Genomic DNA, 20,916 nt, shown 5'->3' on the forward strand with positions numbered 1-20,916 from the left:
CTTGACTCCAACTCTTGACTCCAACTCTTGACTTCAGCTGGTCATGATCTCAGGCTAATAGGATTGAGCCCTGCATACCAGGCCGTATGCTCAGGGGGAGTCTGCTTGGGATTCACTATCTCTTCCCTCTGCCTCCCCACCCTCACCCCCTGCTCATACTCTGTGTCTGTCTGTCTCTCAAATAAATAAATCTTTAAAAAAAATTACTAAACTATTATGTTGGGTTCCTTAGGCTATTTTTTTTTTTTGGTTTATATGATTTTATATCAGGGTTATTTCTCCCCTGAAAGTTTCCACTTCTATTCCTCAATGGTAGTAGGTTTCAAAATTAGGAAATCTTTGGCATAAAAACAATCAAGGAAATCTAAAAATGTGATTATCAAATAACTATCAGAAAGAGAAAAGAAGAAACCCATTCCATTAGATTGCTACACTTCTTTATCAACTAGCAATTAACATCTAATTCAGTAGGGAACTCAGAACAGGTATACTCTCCAGCAGGGTTTAAGACTGGAAAACAATGTACCAATTCTATGGATGTAAAAACATCACTATGACCAAGATAAGAAGAGAGAAGAATCTTCTCAATCAACAACCTTCTACTCACTCCCCCTTTCTGGCCATATATGCATAATCTTATTTTTAAAGTACCAAAACATAAGGCATTTCTTTTAGTAGCTAAAATGTACTGCTATTTGAAGTATGCTCTAATTATTACCAACTTACATAAATATTCTTTTAGAATTGAAATTCTAATCACTTTAAGAATGTTATGAAAAAATACCATGGTTCACACTAGATTAATTTTTAATGTAAACTCGTTACTAAGTTTATCCCTGAACAGTTCATATTATAAATGGCTTCAAACTGTTGGACTAGTGCCACAGACTTTTCATAATATGGTCATGCTAATGTTTCCTTAAGAAAAAAAAAAAAGTGTTTCCCTAAAATAGTTGCACATTTCACATATATTTGGACGTAGGTTCAAAAGAAACATATATGTATATCTATAGATATTTAAACACACACACACACACACACATGCTTAGGAGTTTTATTTAAAAATTACTTAAATCGACTAAACACATTCCTTAGCTTTATGAAACAACAATGACAAATGCTTATGCTGTGACCAAAGAGAATGATCCCAATGGAATTAGTCCACTTTTCTTAGTTACAAACACATACAGTCCAGTATTCCCAAAGGCTACAAAACCCTGCTTCCACAGAGGCCTAGGGAGAAATGGAACTACTATAGTCACACGATGTAAAAATGTTTTTTTTCTTTTTTAAAGGAGAAAAGCTGAAAAGAAGGAAGAGAGGGAGGAAGGATGGGAGAAAAAAAAGAAAGAAGAAAAAGAAGGGGGAAGTAAGGGAGAAGCAGGAAGGGGGAAGCTACAATGCTGGTAACAATACTAAAGATCTTTCTTTTTCTTTTTTTCCTTCTTTTCTTCCTTTCTTTTTTTTTCTTCCTTTTTTTAAAAAACTTTTCTACATCTGCCTCTCTGCATGGAAATGCTAGTTGCCTTACATCTGTGCTGTGTTAAAAAGCACAATAAAATTATACCATAACAAAGCTAGAAATGCTAATTCACCCACACAGAATTGTATAACTTCTCATGTACAATGCTATGCAGGAAAAATACTCTGTCCCGAGAGAAAAGAGGCCTTGGATTCTACATCTGGTTGTTTGAAGGGTAATAAACTACTAAAGAGAGTTGACCCCAAAAATCTCTGAAAATGAGATCTGGGTGAAAATCCAGAGAGGAATTTTCCACAGCCCTGCTGTTCAGTAAGAACTTACTAGCTAAGCAGACTCCACAAGGAAACAGAAGAGCATAAATGGAGAAAAATTTAAAAAGAATTAGAGTAGTTCATGAGTAACAGGCAACATTTTTTTCAAGAGCTGGCCGGAAAAACCCCACTATTATCTCATCTCAGTCTCAGTCTCCTCTGCAGGACTAGAATAAATAAATATGCATTATTATACATCCTTCAATGATAAGCTTTACTATTACAAATCTTGTTCATTTAATATTAGTAACATACCAGTGGGCTGAGAGTCCTATCTTTTGTTAAGAGAACAACTCAGCATGGTAGGCATCTTCTAATCTAAGGCATCAGCTGGAAAGTCAGAGTCTGAACATAGTTTTTAAGGTTAGTCTCACTAAATCTCCCCTACTGAATTTATCCTTTAATTCTCTCCACTACACTGGGGAATGGGGCCATTTCACCAGGTCAAACAGCAGTGGAGGGCAAGTCAGCTGGGAGGTCTATCAAGGCAAGGAAATGCATGAAGACTACTCAGATCAGACTAGACTGGAATATACTTAAGCCTGTTTATTTTTTCCCTTTCTAATTTGGCATACATCTCTATGTAAGAGAAACAAGAGCTGTTATAAAGGGCATAGGGATGTGGAAAAAAATGGCAAGAAAGTAAAAAAGAAAGAAATTATTCACTTAATATGTCTCAGAGGCCTTACATACATGATCTCACTCAGTCCTCCAGGGTTTGTACAATTATCATGCTATCTCCAATTTGGAACCTGGGTTCTACAAGGTTAAGTGAGATTCGAAAGTCACAGCCAAAAGTTAAAAAGCTAAGATTCAAACCCAGGGCAGTCTGACTCCAAAGGTTACATGTTGTCTACTGAATCACAGTCATGTGTGTCAGAAGTGGTCAGTCAGAGGACCTGAACTATAGAGACATTTCTCTGGCATCTTATTATAGCTGGGGAACAGACACTGACTTCTTCAAGTTTTAATTTCTTCATCTGAAAAAGAATTAATCACTAAACTGCTTACTTTTATATAGTATTACCATGAGACTATTTAGTATGATCACTGTTTAGATTCTACATGCCTAAATAAAGTGTTTTGGTTTTTCATTCTCCCCTGTTTTTCCTGAATGGGAGAAAAAAAAAATCACAGGACACCAGTAGCATTTATAAGAAGCCAAGTTCATTACTCTGTTATTTTTAAAATAAAAGCTTTCCTGTTTAGAAAATATAATCACTCCTTTCAGTTCCCAGTTTCATCCCTAAAAGCAAAGTATTAACTACAGAGAGGCAACACATCCTGTAGTAAGAAAGAGTTCCTGTGTTGATAACAGGAAGGATAAAAGGGAATTCTTAATTCTTACTTGCAGTTCTGATTATTACAAAATCAAGGTTTGTTTCTTAAAAAACAAACAAACAAACAAAACAAAACAAAACAAAAAAACAGCTAAATATACACATACCAGGTGTCTCATGCTCACCTGGCATAGTACAAGGAGTCTTATAGGAACAAGGATGGCTCTGTGGGAGCAGCAGTATATGCAGGCTAGTTTCACTGATGGCCCTCATCCCACCTATTTAACAGGATGATCGCATGTGCTGGTACTCAGGACAGGCCCAGTTTATGTAATTATTAATAGTGCCCCTTTTAACCCAGAAAAATATTTGAGTATACATACAATAAATCTATGGCAATCCTAATATTAAAATTATAAATCATCTTCTTCTTTAATATAACCTTAACCTGTGACCAAGAACAGCACAACTGGTTTCAAAGAAGGCAGATGCAGAATCAATACACAATGAAAAGGAATTGTTTGTAAGGTATGCTAAAAGTCCAACACAAAGGCAAATTCAAGTTAGTTAACTGCAAATTCAAGTCTTCTTACCAACAAACCACTATTGATACTTTTAGTCATTTTCAGCTTTAAAAACAATACAATTTTAAAATATCCACAGAATCCAAAAGATTAGTTCTTTGAGGCAGAACTCATAGAAGAGTGAAGCCAGAAGCAACGAAGAGTGAGAGCAATGGCAGCTTGTGACCTCCCACAATGACATGTACTGACTCCCGTTCAGCCTACGCTCAGGTCTGTGCTTTCCCTCTCAAGACCACAGGAATACAGCCTGTATTGGGTCAAAGAGTGTCTCCTAAAAATTCATTTCTACCACGAACCCCAGAAAAGGACTTTATTCAAAAATAAGGTCTTCACAGATGTCATTAGTTAAGATCATGCTAGACTACGGTGGGTTCCAGAACCAATCAGTGGTTTCCTTATAAGAAAACAAGAGGACACAAAGATACAGCGAAGAAGGCCATGTGACAATAGAGGCAGAGACTGTAGGGACGCAGTGACACGCCAAGGAATGCCAGACTGTCAGGAGCCACTAGAAGCTTGGAAGGGGCAAAAGCATCATCTTTTCCAGAGGCAGCAAAGCCCCACAAAAACTTTGGTTCAGATTTCTGGCCTGAGAACTGAGAGAATACATTCCCACTGTCTTTTTTTTTTTTTCAGTAGCAATAGCAATTTTTTTTGAATTTTTATTTATTTTTTTAATAATAAATTTATTTTTTATTGGTGTTCAATTTGCCAACATACAGAATAACACCCAGTGCTCATCCCGTCAAGTGCCCCCCTCAGTGCCCACCACCCAGTCACCCCCAACCTCCACCCTCCTCCCCTTCCACCACCCCTAGTTCGTTTCCCAGAGTTAGGAGTCTCTCATGTTCTGTCTCCCTTTCTGATATTTCCCACCCATTTCTTCTCCCTTCCCCTCTATTCCCTTTCATTATTATTTATATTCCCCAAATGAATGAGACCATATAATGTTTGTCCTTCTCTGATTGACTTATTTCACTCAGCATAATACCCTCCAGTTCCATCCACATCGCAAATGGCGGGTATTTGTCGTTTCTAATGGCTGAGTAATATTCCATTGTATACATAAACCACATCTTCTTTATCCATTCATCTTTCGATGTACACCGAGGCTCCTTCCAGAGTTTGGCTATTGTGGACTTTGCTGCTAGAAACATCGGGGTGCAAGTGTCCCGGCGTTTCACTGCATCTGTATCTTTGGCATTCCCACTGACTTAAACCAACAAGTTTAGGGTCATTTGTTAAAGCAGTCCTAGGAGACTAATTCACATGTTACGTTCAATTATCGTTATCTTTTAAGATTTCACTTATTAGGTTATCAAGGGGCAATCAACAGTGGTCTGTGGAAGGCAACACTCAGACTATGCACCCCAAAGACAAGAGCTCAGCTGCCCACCTGGCAACCCTACCCTGAGCCTATGAATACTGAAAGCAGTGCCTCCTCTGGGCTAGGATAGAGGGGCATTATCTAAGTTGTACCTCATCCTTCTTCTCCTGAATGCGTCGTCTTTCTGCTTCAATAGCCAGCTTCTCCTGGATTTCCTGAGCAATTTCACAGTCTTGTTGTTCACTAAAAAAAAAAAAAAAAGAAAAAAAGAAAAGAAAAGAAAGAAAGAAAGAAAGAAAGAAAGAAAGAAAGAAAGAAAAGAAAAGATATTAGTTTTCATAGAAAACTATGAATAAAGAAAATAAATGATTTTTCCTAAAAATAACACAATTTACTGAATACTCACTATAAGCCCCTGTACGTTTTTCTATCATTTAATCCTCACAATAGTGATGTAAAGAGTTTGATACTGTTACATCTTACAGAAAAAACAAAAAAAAGAGGCTGGGGCTGAGTAATAAAACCACTTCCCTAAGATCATGGAGAAAATAAGCGCCAGAACCAGAATCTGATCCCCAGACACTACAATGGAAAGTCCCATGCTTTTTCTGCACTCCTGAATCACCTCACCATACTGGGGCCACTCTACAAAGAGGCATGTTTTCTCAAGATTCTGCAAAGGAAACATACACTCTGAGATTAATGTCCACAAATACCCAAATAAAGATATGGAGTTCACAGAAACAAATGGGGGAGAGCTCACTAAATATCACTGGAATCACTTAGAGGTGGTATGACTTCAAAATGACTGGATGTATTTTTCAGTTTCACTAATACTTAAAATACTCCCCAGCTTCAATTCACAATAGACACCTCCTGGCTGATGCCAGTTTTCTTCATACTCAAGCCCCTAAGAAAACCAAATATTGTAATACTGTAGCTAGCATAGTTTGTTTGGGCATTCATGCATTCAACAAAGATTTAAATAACACCTGCTGTGGTCCAGGCACTATGCTCCTCACTGAGGAAGCAAACATGAGTAAATCTTCACTCTGCACTCAGAAGCTCACAATACTTTTTGGTGAAAAAAACAAGAGAATGATTTTGGTGGGAGAAACAGATCCTTTAAAACAGAACCTCTAAAACAGCAGTTCAAACAAAATATAAGGTTTGGATCTCTCAGAGATGGTTACAAGTCCATATGTCTTCTGGATTCAGGTTTCAAGAAAAGTCATTGGGAAGCCTAAATCTCCAGAATGTGATAGTTCTGGAGAGCCAATTTTTACACAAAACTGTTAACTAGGAATGAAGACCACAGACATGTTTAGAGCTTACTATTTAAAAAGATGCTGTAATAAAATCATAATTGTGATTTATAGATGCAGTTTGTTTCCTAAATAAATAAATCCTCTCATTCTCCCCCTGCCAAGTGAACTTTAAATACTCAGTAGGGGCATGTGGGTGGCACGTCAGTTAAGCACCGACTCCTGATCTCAGCTCAGGTCTTGATCTCAAGATCCCAAGTTCAAGCCCCGCATTGGGCTCCATGCTGGGTGTGGAATCCACTTAAAAAAAAAAAATACTCAGTGAATCTCAGTCTTGGTTATATGTTCCATATTTAACAAACAGCATTTTGTAATTAAAAAGTGTTGTAGAGAGCAATAATCCTAATTTCAATTGAGGAATTAAAATCCATATATTCTATTCTCACAAAACTGAGAGGAAAGAATTATTTTAATTTGTATGGAAATGGGTCACTTTTAACATGTTTGGAAATAGGTAGGTGTAGGTGGAAGATGTGACACACACACAGGTGTGTACACATGTGTTATGCACACACAAGACAGAAAGGAAGGAAAAGAAAGTAAGACAGCACAGGGAAGGGATGGCAAGATTCCATTAGAATCAGTAGGAAAACCACTGGAGAAGGTGGCTGCAGATGTGATGTCTGGTCCTGCCACTGACAGCCAGTGAGCTGCATCCTCTTGTGTCAATTTAACAGCTATAAAAGTATTTGCACTTAACGACTTCATCTAATAGGTCTAACATTTTAGGACTCTTATCCACTCAAGCCAAAGTACTGAAAAGAAAAAAAAAATCTACTCAGAATAGGTTTTATTATATAACCTCTTTTCATTTACTCACTTCTAATAATTAAGAATCATACACAAAATCATGGTCTTAGTTTTCAAGTATGCCTCTATTTGCATCTCCCAAATTCATGTAGAATCTACACAGGACTTAGCAATTGTTAATTAAATGCAGATGATAACAGATGGGAAGAAAGCAGAAGCTCGGTAGAGAAGGCAAATCCAAATGAAATGTTAAAGATCACAACTGTCATAGATGTATAGAAAATAGCCAAACCATGGAAAGAGCCTAGATGTCCATCAACAGATGAATGAATAAAGCAGATGTGGTATATATTTATAATGGAATATTACTCAGTCATCAGAAAGAATGAAATCTTGCCATTTGCAACAACTTGGATGGAACTAGAAGATTTTATACTAAGCCAAAGAAGTCAGGGAAAGACAAATACCATATGATTTCACTCACATGCAGGATTTAAGGAACAAAATAAATGAACATAGGATAAGGAAGGGAAAATAAAAACCATAAAAACAGAGAGGGAAGCAAAGTGTAAGAGATTCTTAACTACAGAGAACAAAATGTGGGTTAGGGTGGGGGAGGTGGGTGGGAGAGAGGATGGGGGATGGGTGGTGGGCATTAAGGAGTACACTTGATGGAATGGGCACTGGGTATTACATGCAACTAAATGATTCACTAAATTCTACCCCTAAAACTAATAATAATACATTGTATTTTAACTAAATTGAACTTCCATAAAAATGTTTTTAAAAAATAACAAACAAAAAAAAAAGAAAGAAAGAATTGAGGTTTAAGCTAAGCTTAATTACTTCAAATCATATTGCCATGAAGGACCAGATTTAATTCATTCAGCCAATTATACAGAATCCAGAGGAAGCAAAATCAAGTGATAAAGAAGTAGTCAACAGGGGATGCCTGGGTGGCGCAGCGGTTTAGCGCCTGCCTTTGGCCCAGGGCGCAATCCTGGAGACCCAGGATCGAATCCCACATCGGGCTCCCAGTGCATGGAGCCTGCTTCTCCCTCTGCCTGTGTCTCTGCCTCTCTCTCTCTCTCTCTCTCTCTCTCTCTCTCTCTCTCTCTGTGTGTGTGTGTGACTATCATAAATAAAAAAAAGTAGTCAACAACTGGCAAATCTGATGCTGGACAGGGGCCCCAGGATGCAGATTGAGTGGGAGGTTCCAGTTCATTAATATTTACAGCATTTCACCCATCCAGTGATGTGCAACTGTCAAAATTACCAGAGTGTGAAAATCATGAAACTTCCTTATTTCAGTTAGGACTATCTGCCAAACCCTGAAGTCCCAGGCAGAAATATAATACCTGGCTCTCTTCTAATTTAAGACCTATAATCCATCACTCCCTGAATCTTCATTTATATTTAGTGTTTTATTTTTATCTCAAGAATCTCTGAATAATCTCATTTTACTATCATTACCCTAATTCAGGATCTTAAACCTCTACACCAGCCTGAGAACTGCCTTTCATAGCAAAGCACTGTGGATCATATAAAGAATAGTTGAGAACTCTAGAATATTTTTCTAGCTCTGGCTCTGATCTTCACCTGGTTGTGACCCCGAACCTCTCTACACATCTCAAATCTCTTCTGAAAGATTTATTTATTTATTTGAGAGAGAGAGGGAGAAAGAGAGAGAGCAAGGGGGAGGTACACAGGGAAAGAGAGTCCCAAGCAGACTCTGCCCTAAACACGGAGCCCAATGCAGGGCTTAATCTCATGACCCTGAGATCACGACCTGAGCTGAAAACAAGAGTTGGTCACTCAACCAACTGAGCCACCCAGATATCCCTCAAATCTCTCTCTTTAAACTCCATTTCTATTACCCTCAAATCTCTTCATTTGGCCGTTGCTCAATAGCAGCCTCCACAATCCTCCACTACCCAGTCCACAAACTAGGCCCCAAAATGAAAACCCCAACAGATTCTCTGTTGTTTCTAATATAAAATCTGCAAAATCTAAATTCCTAAAAACATAATTTATGTAACCTTTTGGTCCAGCTTTGACTACTTTTCCAGCCTCATCCCCTACCCATGCCCTTAATCACACCCTGTAGTCCAGCAAGACTGACATCGTGTAGGTACCATGAGATTCCAAGTTCTTTTACCTCTTACCTTCCTTGTTACCTCCTCTGGCGAGAATGGTTTTCCCCAGCTAGGACTACACATTTCTAATTAACCATCAAGGTTCAGATTAACTGTATCTTTGTTGGGATGGTTTTCCCAGTCTCCTCTCTTCATAGGAATGAACTGTATTCTTCAATTTCCTGTGGCTTGTGAGATTATCTGGAGATTTATAATGCTCAGAGCTTTATTCTGAGGCTCTTAAGGGCAATGGCTATATTTTACTCCTATCTCTGGTCTCTAGTGCCTTTCATGGTGACAGGTATAGCAAAAGTCAGTGACAGCGTTTTTTTCCAAAATAAGGAAGCTGAACAAAATGATAACTAAAGTTCTCTCTATGAATAATAAAACAGAAGGATAAACCCTTCCTCAAAGACAGCACGAATAATAGGTTTTCCTGTTTCTCTGAACAAGAATGACATTAAATTGAGGGTTCCCTTCACTTCTTTCTTTGCCCTTTTTCCTTAAAACAATACCTTGTGGTAAAATCCATCATTGAGATTTAAGGATGGGGCCACTCTCAATTAAGAAATGCACCCTGTGAGCTTTTAAAGCATTGGAAAAGAACAAGTCATTGTGCTGGAAGAGACCTTACATGTGATCTTTCCATTTACCTAACTATTAAAGGAGGAGACTAAGAAAGAACTTTTGTCACATGCTGGAGTTATAAAGATAACTGAGGGTGTAATTTAAAGCATTCCAGGGCAGCCCAAGTGGCTCAGTGGTTTAGCACCACCTTCAGCCCAGGGTGTGATCCTGGAGACCCAGGATCGAGTCCTGGAGACCCGAGATCAAGTCCCAAATCAGGCTCCCTGCATGGAGCCTGCTTCTCCCTCTGCCTGTGTCTCTGCCTCTCTCTCTCTCTCTCTCTCTCTCTCTGTGTGTGTCTCTCATGAATAAATAAATAAAACCTTAAAAAAAAATAAAGCATTCCAGAAGATTCTACCTCTCCCTGAAAAGCAAGAGGTTCAAGGAAAATAATAGCAGCAAACACCCCTAGGAAAGAACTATAGGAAAGAGTACCCCTAGGAAAGAGTAAAGAAATCCAAAACAACTCAGAAAGTTCTTTGATATCCACTCTTTCCCTGGATTCCTCCCAAACCACCTACAAGGCAAAGGGACAGAGATTATTTTCCACATGCTACAGGGAAGAAATATAGACTCAGAGAGATGGACCAAATGGCTCACAGTCCTAAAGTTAAAAGTGCTGAGTTCATATTAGAATCCACATGTCCCAAAACCTAGAAAGTGTTCCAACAACAGAGAAAAATTTTCAAATCAAAGAAAACTATAGGATAGCCACTACAGGATTTATAATTGAATAGTGAAAGGCAGGAGAGGGACAGACATGGAGTCTCTTCCCTGCCCTGCTGCTCCACAGAGAAAATCAGTCCCAGCGTGAGTCCCTCCCACCCCCAAATCCTCACAGGTCTTTGTAGCGCTTCTGGAGCTGAGCCTGAGCTTTCAGGTCTTCCTCCTGAAGCTGCTTAGCCACCTGGAGATCATGTTGGACCAAACGGTTCCGTTGAATGTTCGATGCCAAATGATGCTCAACTGGACAGAAATATTGAAGACAGGAATAACAATGTTTCAGTTTTTGGCTTATTAACAGTATGCCTTAAGAAGAGCTTTTCCCTTAAAAAGAGCCTCACATCTATGACTTCATTTTATGCTCTCAATAATGCTATATAATAGGCAACTTCTTTGTATCTTTCCATTAAGTAAAATGAGGACAGAAAGGTTAAGTAATTTGCTCCTGGTCACATGGCAAAATAGTGGTAGTGCCAGGACTTCCACACAAATACTCTAAGGCCACGGCTCCTTCTGCTCCACCAGTTGTCACTCTATTTATAAATTACATTTTTCAATACTTAATGTTTATATTGACACGTGAATTAATGATTCTTAAATTACATATTCACAAATATGTACTTTTATGTAACAAATACAACTTTAGCTGGATTTAGCTTCCATGATTACATATATAAATATTCTGAAGACTCCACAATCCAGATAACTGCCAATGCCTTGGAAAGATGTTCAAGCCCCTCTTCTAGGGGAAGGGATAGATGCCAGATAGTGTCTCCTTCCTATAACACTAAGGCAAGAGAAAAAGTTCAAGTCCCCCTTCTCCTTCCATACACCCAACAGTCTCCTAATCCCTGGCAGCTGTCATACTTCAAAATACCCAGAATTTCATCCCCCATCCAGGTGACATTTGCCTAGATAAATCCCCCAGTGGGCCTGGTGACTCTGTTCCCTGCTGTCTCACCCTAAGAAACCTGCCTCAAGCTACCACTAAAAAAGAAAACAGAAGAAACATAATGAGGGCCATTACTCACTCTCTTGTTCCTGTAGGCTGTGGGCCAGGGTGTGGTCCTCTAAAACAGCAAAATCTCGGCACACTGCAAAGGATGAGGGAAGAGAAGCAGACAAGAAGGCTCATTGGTAATATTTTATAGTTTTTTAAAAAAGAATTGTGTTTACTTCAAAAATCAATTCTAATATTATAAGATAACATGTAATGTTAAAATAGTGACTAGTTAGTATAAAGTCTTCGATCATAAAAATCCACATAGTACATGCTTAGTGCCAAGCACAGGGTGTCACAAAATAATGGTTAGGTCTTATTCCTGGCCTACCTATACTAACCACAGAATCAGAACTCAGAGGTCCAGAAATTCTAGTCCGCTAAGAGACAGCAAGTGCTACTGCCATAATACAAGAGACAAGAACATTCTGCATACTGCAGCTGAGAGAAAGAGGAGTCCTCCCAATCAGAGGAGTTAAGAGAAATCTATCTAGCCTTTGCCTCAGTTATCTGGGGTGGAGGGGGTCCTCTATCAGGGACTGACAGCTATCTTGGTATCTCTAAAGAAAAACATATATTTATTAGTCCCTCAGGTAGGGGCAGATCTCTTTGTCAAGGATAATCACATTCTTTAATGAGTCCACACCCTCAGACATGAGTTAGAACTGGCTCCTTACATGTCCCTAAATGTAGAGCTTCCCAAAATTAATCTGTACACCAAAAGAAAATGGGAACCTTACAGGATACAGGAATCCGTCCCTAATGTTGCCTCAATTTGGAGATCGGGGCAGGAGCATTTAGTGACCTTTTTAGAAGCAAATGGGAAAAGATGGTCTCCAAGGTCTGTTCTACCCTAAACAGCAATTTAAACTCCTGTTTCTTAAAACAAACATATACATAAAACAATACTTATGAAGGATTCTTATTATGACATGTGCTTTTTCACTTGTTTGAAGGACATGTAGTTTAGATGATAACTTCTTACTCTATTCCCAACATGTAACTCACATTAAAAAGGAAAAGTCCTCAAAGCCATAAACTAGTACTAGGGATTTATCTAGGATTCCAGAAACTATACCATAGCATTAGCAGAGGTTATAGATTTCTTTCCGCAGCTTTGGATTTGCCTATGAGGACATTTACCTAAAATGGAATTAAAAAAAAAAAACCACACACACATTTTTGCTATTTTTAGCACTTACATATGCTAACATATACACTCATGTAGCCCTGTCCCTGAGAAATAATGCCATAAAAAAGTAGGTAGATCTTGGACAATAGGTTGCTCCAAAATGGTTTTACAAATCATTTCTGCCTAAGAACCGCTTAGACTATATATGACCTGCTTACCCTTGTTCAAATGCAACTGTGAAACTAGTAATTCCAGTAGAAAGTCCTGTGCTTTGACATCAGATATATTCTCAGCAAGTTGTAACAACTGTGTCCCAGATCCTAGTTACCCTGTATTTCAGAGAATGGAAGCGCTTTCAAAATGACCTGGTGAACCCTTTCAATTAACAGGTAAGGAAAGTGAGGGCTGTAAGGAACAAAGGCTATTATTAAGGCCAAATGGAGTGTGTTGGTGACAAGGCTAGAAGTCAGTGTCCCAGCCAGTAAGGGCTCTTTCTTTCCCTGAAACCATGACAGCCTTCCTGGACTTCAGGCAAACCATGAGGTTGGAACAGACTGAAAGAAGATATTCAATATTGATCAACATGCATTCCCTAAAATGCTTAGCTAATTAATATTAATTGATTAAATGGCTAAGACATGTATGAATTTAGTTCACAGAAAACAAATATTCAGAACGAATTAGCCAAAATGAATATAATCAAATCTTGTGCAAAAGAATGCTATCTTAATATGTTGCCTTATTATTTGAAGTGCTTTTATTATACTGCAAAAGCTTATGTGTGTATACTAAAGTCAGTATTAAACTTAATTAAGATTAGATTAATTGTTGAGATGATTATTTTTCAAATCATGGATGACAACCTGTTATTAGGTCAAATCAATTTACTAAGACTAGAACAAGTATTTAAAAATTAATAGATTCAAAAAAATAAATAGACTAGAAAAAAGTATAGCATACACAGTGGAGGAAATTATGGTATGGAGAAACTTTTTCAGTTTTACACACACACACACACACACACACACACACACAGACACACACCTACACAGATAAGTATATATGGTATGTATTAGCTCACAATGTAAAACATACTTCATCCTGTATATTATACTCACAAAAAAAGCTACTTCACTTTATGTTATCAGAGCAAAAAATTATGCCAAACAATATATTTTATATATATTTTAATGTCATGCTGAATAAAATAAAAAATTATAAAATTGTTGCAATTTTCCATGTGCATACCCATGTGAAGAACTTCAATAATTTTTTTTTTTGCTTTAGTCAGTGCAACATTAAAAATATTATGTTTATGGACTTAAACACTTGTAATAAAAATATGTTTTTAATACACAGCACTGACACAAACTGAATTTAGAATTGTGCTCATCTGTAGAGAGAAGCAAAGGGCAGGAGTGTCTTTGCTATATCAGGTGTTCTCTTGTTTTAGGAACAAAATAGAGAAGACTACTGTAAATAAGGCAAATATTAACATCTATTAAATCTATTAGGTTCTTACATTTTGTATTTCTTCTGCTTTTTGTAATTTTTATATTGCATTTTAAATTCTATAATTAAATACAAACATTTTTAAAATTGACATCTTTAATTCCATCAGCAGCATATACTGCTAAATCATAAACATGAAGACACATTTGACATAACAGGTACAAGGAGTTTATGTATCACTAGTTACCATAACAATGACTCTTCTCAATGATTTCTTACTATTTAAACAGAACAAAGTAGATTCAATTATCATGATTTGACCCTAAATCTTACAGCATATAGGGGTGAAGGCTTGAGCTAGCAGAGAATCTAGAAGCTCTTCAAGGACTAGAAGGAAGTGCACACACTCATACATGGAATTATACTGTCAATACACTGATTTAGCACTTCAGAGCTTAATAGGAACTTTCAAATATATAATCTCACTTATACCAAGTATTATGTGTTTAATCCAGTTTCTTCTGCATCCACTCTAGTTCCCTTCAAGATATATCTTTGCATCGTGACTCTACTACAAGCTGGAAAAAAATCACACATTCAGCCACCTTTTAAATCAGTATCCAGGCTGGGAATTACAGAAAATACTTCACAGCCAGGCCAAGTTCAGAGTCTAGATAGTTGTTCCTTCCCTAATCTACTCTACTTTGAAGTAAACAGTATAAACACTACTGAGGATAAACAGCATAAGCTCATCTCACCATCTTTCCCTGTAAGTACATTTAAGATGTATCATTGGACCTTGAGCTCTTACCTTCCCACGTCTCAAACTTTCTCCCTCCTATGTTCACTTTCACTCATCCGAATTTCAGGCTGATGTTGATATTAAGGCAACACCAACACTCTCCTTCATTCCCATTCAAATTTCAATGGTCCTGTAACCTCTAACCTCAAACATTTTCCCCACAATTAGGGCATGGTAGCTAAGTCTCTTTTGGAAACTAATAACCATGCAACTCTGCCTCATTGCTTTTGAAGAACATCAACAGAAAGAAACACACTTTATCATTCAGCTCAAATACACAGCTGCCTCCCCAACCAGTTGCAAACTCTTCAGGAGAGGGACCCTGTTGGACTAATCTCTGCACCTTCCACACAGTTAGCACTGGGTGTAGCATGTAGTAAGACTCCAAGAGATATTAATGGAAAAAATGAATAAACACTGATCAACAAAGTCAAAACACAGTAAAAGTTCCATTGACAAGAGAAGAAAACAATTTTATGAACAGAATTGAGCTCTTTTGTTATGACAGCAACACAGAGGCTTACAAAATTTTCAAATATTTAAATAAAAACTAGAAATCTTCCTCATTCCCATTAAATGAAATATAGTTTTAGTGATTCTTTTTAATCCAGATATATACATATAGGGATATAATGAATTAGTTTGTATTGAGCCAAACAAATTTCAGAAATACGAAGTGGGATTTATATATACATATAACACACACACACACTCCCCCATCCATTTTCCTTGAAGAAAAAGACGTTTTTAATTCATTTATGGATCTCCCTAAATAAATAAATGACATAGAATATATCTAGAAAGCAGAGTCATTCAACAAACATTTGTTGAGCTCTTTTTTAGGATAAATAAGTCATCTCCAAGCCATCAAGAAGATAGAGATGACAGAAAGGTAAGTAAACATAAACACAATATAATTTAATAAATGTTAGAAAGACCTACAGAATATTCTTTGAGGGCATAAATAATGGAGGAGTTATGCTTGGTATGAAGTGGAGAAATGAAGTATAAGAAATGGGAGTGACTCAGACAAAGGTATCCAGAAACCTTAAAATAGCTAACATACAAAACAAATTTCAAAGGAAGGTTAAAATTCTTAAGGGCAGAAGGGGTAGGCATTCTCAGTGAAGGAGACCAATTAACTCTTACAAACCAGAAGAGTAAAGACAGCATTCCACTTCTGTCCTTCTTTTACCCACATCCCAAAACTTTCTGGAAATAACAATTCCAATGAGTCAATCTTTACAAGCTTCCACTCACATACAAATGCCTGGATTAATAATACACTCACTAGAAACTTTTTCTTTCAACTGCATCTGTATGCCTTTTATATTCTGGTATAGCTTGTAAATTATTCTATTTTTGTGTAAATGCTATTAGCAACAGATGGGATACCTACTCATCACATTGAGAACAGGGATAGTACTTGCTTTCCTTTGTTCCATACACATGAAAACAGCCTCTATGAATGAGGATGATATTCCAGACATATATTTTGTCTTTAAAAATTTGGTAATGAGGGATCCCTGGGTGGCGCAGCGGTTTGGCGCCTGCCTTTGGCCCGGGGCGCGATCCTGGAGACCCGGGATCGAATCCCACGTCAGGCTCCCAGTGCATGGAGCCTGCTTCTCCCTCTGCCTGTCTCTGCCTCTCTCTCTCTCTCTGTGTGACTATCATGAATAAATAAATAAAATCTTTAAAAAAAAAATTTGGTAATGACACGAGGGTACAGTTGACACTAACATAAAAACTTTGTTGATGACAGTGCACTTTCATATTTATTTCTCCTAGCCACTTGAAGGTAAAGGCTTTATCAATACTCTCGTTTTATTTATGAGAAAACTATGACTCAGAGAAATAAAGTGACTTGACCAAGATAGGCCAAAAATAAATTAATCAGAACCAAATCAAGCTCTTCTGGCCCCAAACGTTTCTGTTCAAAGAACTCCAGGAAAAAGCATAAAGTCTATATTTCATTACATCAGAAAAGAGTGATATCATTAAATAGTAAATAAGATAAATATGCATTCAGTTCTCTAAAATTGTGAATACAAGAGAATTTAGGTAAGGGTGATACATGTACTTAAAATGTGGATTCCAGGTCTCAAAATAGAGCAATAAAAATGTGACATCACTCATTTTGTCTCACTCTCTCTCTCCCCAGAATAAGTCTCTATAGCAATCAGGCTGTGTTTACCTCTGAAAAACAACAGCAATAAAAAGATCTTTTCATCTACAGTGTTTCATGGGCAATCTACAAGAAGATCCCTCAGCTGTGAGTATAGTGGGAAATTCTGAGGAAAATCTCCCTTTGGGATCTAACCACCTCCCCCCTTCTCCTCTACTTTCCATCCAACATCAATGAGTATCCCCCTTTGCAAAGAGAGTATTAATGAATTTCATACTAATGCGTCCAAGTGATACATATGTAAACCCCTATGCTTTTGTTTGTTGCCCTACAAAAGGAAAAGCTCTAATAAAATTGCCTGAGTAAAAGAGAAATGGGATGCAGGAGAAAGTGTAAACAGTTATCCTAATGACAAGCTTTCAACATTTTCATAATCAACAAAGTATATATATATATATATATATATATATATATATATATATATATATATATATACCAATATCACCAATATCATCACCAATACCAATCCAAAATGAACCTTCATCCCCATCCCCGTAGCTCAGCTATGGACTGTGGACAATCTCTTAACCATCTGCCCCAATAATGAGTCCCAAAATAGCAGATAGCTTTGAGTCACTGGCCACTCTGACAACTGAAACTTCCCTTTCAGGCAGAAGGTTGAAACAATGAGAATAAGATCTCAGTGATGTTTGAGCAGTTAATTTACTAGAGGATAAGGGATAACTGAAGCCCTTGATCCTTCTCCGACTTTTAGTGTCCTAGATGTCCATCCTGTGGAAATTAACAACATCCAAGTATGGTATGACAGAAGGAGGAGAGTAGCACCTAATTTTGGCTGATGAAAAACTGGTCAATAACATAGGTATTCCATCCTCATTTACTTTGTTCCTAGTCAAAGTGGCCAATGGTTAGGCCTAGTTTTCTGATCAAGTCTCCAAATCTCCTGTTCTATCCCATCTACTATGGTTATTTCATCTGTCTAGAAGATAGATGATCCTTCTGAGAAGAGACCCATAATATAATTAAATCAGATCCACTTTTCTAAAATATTTATCCTTAATGTAATTGCCCCCCTTACTAAATTAACTGCAAAGGGCACACATATTTCTATAATTCCTTTATGAAAGACAGAGACTTTCATCCACGTTTTGTACAAATGACTGAGTCAAGTACTATTAACCAATGTTTCAACTATTTGGGGATTTTTATGGTTACTGATTTTGGTTTACATTTTAGTTCATTGGTGTGGGTGCAGAACACAGAGAATGGGAAGAAAACTTAGTCACCATACTACGGATTGGGTGTGGAGAGCAGAACTCTGTTCTATCTGCCTGAGGCACCTCTCCACTGTCTAAAAAATTCATAATCAACTTTCAAAACCCTCACTCAAATGTCATTTCTCTATTTATCCAATCTTCTTGAATAAAGCCAAAACCATCACAATTGACTGTCACATAACCAACAGATATACCTATACATTTTTCCCCCAGTGACTTCATAGGATATAGTAAATATAATACTATAGCACTAATTTTATTATTACCTTTACCCATCTGTTTCCCCAGCATACATTCAAGATCCTGTAAGGCAGGAAAAATATTATGGATTATTTTATCTCTAACATTTATCACAGTTCTTGAGATAATGATTTTCAAATAAATAATTGTGGAAATGAGGGCTCCTAGGAAAATGATGACCAATATAAATGAGGTACCATGAAATATTGCATTTTTTGCAGGTATGAGCCCATCCTCACCTTCCAGCTAACCTGAAAAAAAAAAAAAAAAAAAACCTGAGGAGCTCCATGTCTGCCCACATTACCTAAAATGACAGTAAAGGGGGGGGGCACACCTGGATGACTGAGTCGGTTAAACATCTAACTCTTGATTTCAGCTCAGGTCATAACCTCAGGGTTATGAGGTAGAGCCTGTGTAGGGCTCCCCGCTCAGCACGGAGTCTACTTCTCTCCGTCTCCCTCTGCCCCTTCTCTTGCTTACTCTCTTTCTAAGATAAACAAATAAATCTTAAAAATAAAATATAAAATAAAATGACAGTAAAGAGTTTCTGGTTCCATCACCCAAATTTCAGATACATTATACGTATTATAATGGATAAAAGTTGATAGAATCCTAGAATATCTAGAAAGGTAGTACATTCAGTCAGATGGTCAACTGTTGGTCCTGTTAGACCACAGTTCAAAACATCATTCAATACATGAAGAAATGATGGCTCTGAGAGAAGGAATAATAATGCCAAGGATCACACAAATAAGTGTCTAAGATTAGACCCCCAGACTACAAAAAGTGTGTGTATACATCAGGATATGTGTTAACCTAAATAACCCAACAGGATACATAAGATGTGCATGGCATTTTGAAGCAGAGAATGTAACGTGTGCTAAGATACTGACAGGAATTTTCAGAACCTTGGAGTGGTGTCCTGAGTCATTTGAGAAAACCTTCTCAGTTTTCAGAAATCTTCTATAGTAGCAGACTGCCAAAGAGTCTTAAAATCAGAAAATGTTAGTAAATTAAGGTAAATGAAAAAAGGGTCAACATCGGAAGAAATAAATAAATTGATTAATTAATTAATTTGTTTGTTTTTTAAAATATGGGGGGAAGAATCTTGAAGGATCTTTGTAATAGGAAAATATCTTCCAGGTGAATCAATCCTGCCACAAACATTACTGAGTGATAGAAAGCTACCCTTTTCATAAAAGGTGCTACAAGGAGCAGAATTCTGCAAAGTTCTACCAAATATCTGGTCTGCTAAAGTTATCTCTTTGGTGAGAGCACCAAACTGTTTTAGAGTATCAAGAATTCTAACCTCAAGAAAATATAGCTAAGAATAATGAAGGGATCTAGGCCAGGTTCTCTAGTTTCTTCAAATATTTCTAAGCTTCAATCTCTGGTCATAAAAATGTGCTTATTCATCACTTTCTTAAAATTATGGAAACTGATTATCAGAAAAGGTTTTAGTAGTTGTCAAGTCCAATCTTACCCTGTCCAAGTAACCATCCTCTTAAATATTTCAGCCCCAGGAAGCCCATTTCCTTTCAACACAGCACCCCCTGTAAATAAATGTAAAGTAAGGGGGATCCCTGGGTGACTCAGTGGTTGAGCGCCTGCCTTCGGCCCAGGGCATGATTCTGGAGTCCCAGGATCAAGTCCCACGTCGGGCTCCCTGCATGGAGCCTGCTTCTCCCTCTGCCTGTGTCTCTACCTCTGTGTGTGTGTGTGTGTGTGTCTCATGAATAAATAAATAAAATCTTTAAAAATAATAGGAAGAAAAGAAAGAAGAAAGAAAGAAAGAAAGAAAGAAAGAAAGAAAAAGAAAGAAAGAAAGAAAGAAAGAAAGAAAGAAAGAAAGAAAGAAAGAAAGAAAGAAAAGTAAGATGGTCTTCAGAAGGACAAAACCTGTCAATTCATAGACATTATCCACTGATCCTACTTCCAGCCTTGGGTACATTGTCGGTGGTGGTTGGGGGGGGGGGCGGGGGGGGTTGCATAAAAAATGGCCCTCTGAAATCTGTTCAATACACCCTATAGATGATTATCCATGTGGCTTATCATATAAGCTAGGCACAAGTAAAGGTACTCTCCATTATATGAGCTGACCTTTTTTTTTAAAAAAAAAAAAAAAAGATTTTATTTATTTACTTGAGAGACACAGAGAGAGAAAGAGAGCATGCACTAGTGGGATGAGGGGTAGAGGTATAAGCAGACTCCCGCTGAGCAGGGAGCTTGATGCAGGACTCAATCCTGGAACTCCAGGATCATGACCTGAGCCAAAGGCAGACACTTAACTGACTGAGCCACCCAGATGCCCCATATGGA

General features: G+C 37.5%; 1 protein-coding gene across 1 annotated transcript in view; it reads right to left on the bottom strand.

Annotated features, from left to right (window-relative positions):
- Window positions 1–20,916, bottom strand: part of CCDC50 (coiled-coil domain containing 50) — a gene marked incomplete at its 5' end in the record, with an annotated part of 74,384 nt that overhangs the window by 32,374 nt on the left and 21,094 nt on the right. Inside the window, 3 exons of the mRNA XM_041731647.1 lie at window positions 5,138–5,228; window positions 10,662–10,788; window positions 11,577–11,639. Coding sequence (XP_041587581.1) covers window positions 5,138–5,228; window positions 10,662–10,788; window positions 11,577–11,639 — 281 coding nt within the window. The remainder of the gene's footprint in view (window positions 1–5,137; window positions 5,229–10,661; window positions 10,789–11,576; window positions 11,640–20,916) is intronic.

The sequence above is a fragment of the Vulpes lagopus genome, chromosome 17, assembly GCF_018345385.1.
Source record: "Vulpes lagopus strain Blue_001 chromosome 17, ASM1834538v1, whole genome shotgun sequence".
Classification (NCBI taxonomy): domain Eukaryota; kingdom Metazoa; phylum Chordata; class Mammalia; order Carnivora; family Canidae; genus Vulpes; species Vulpes lagopus.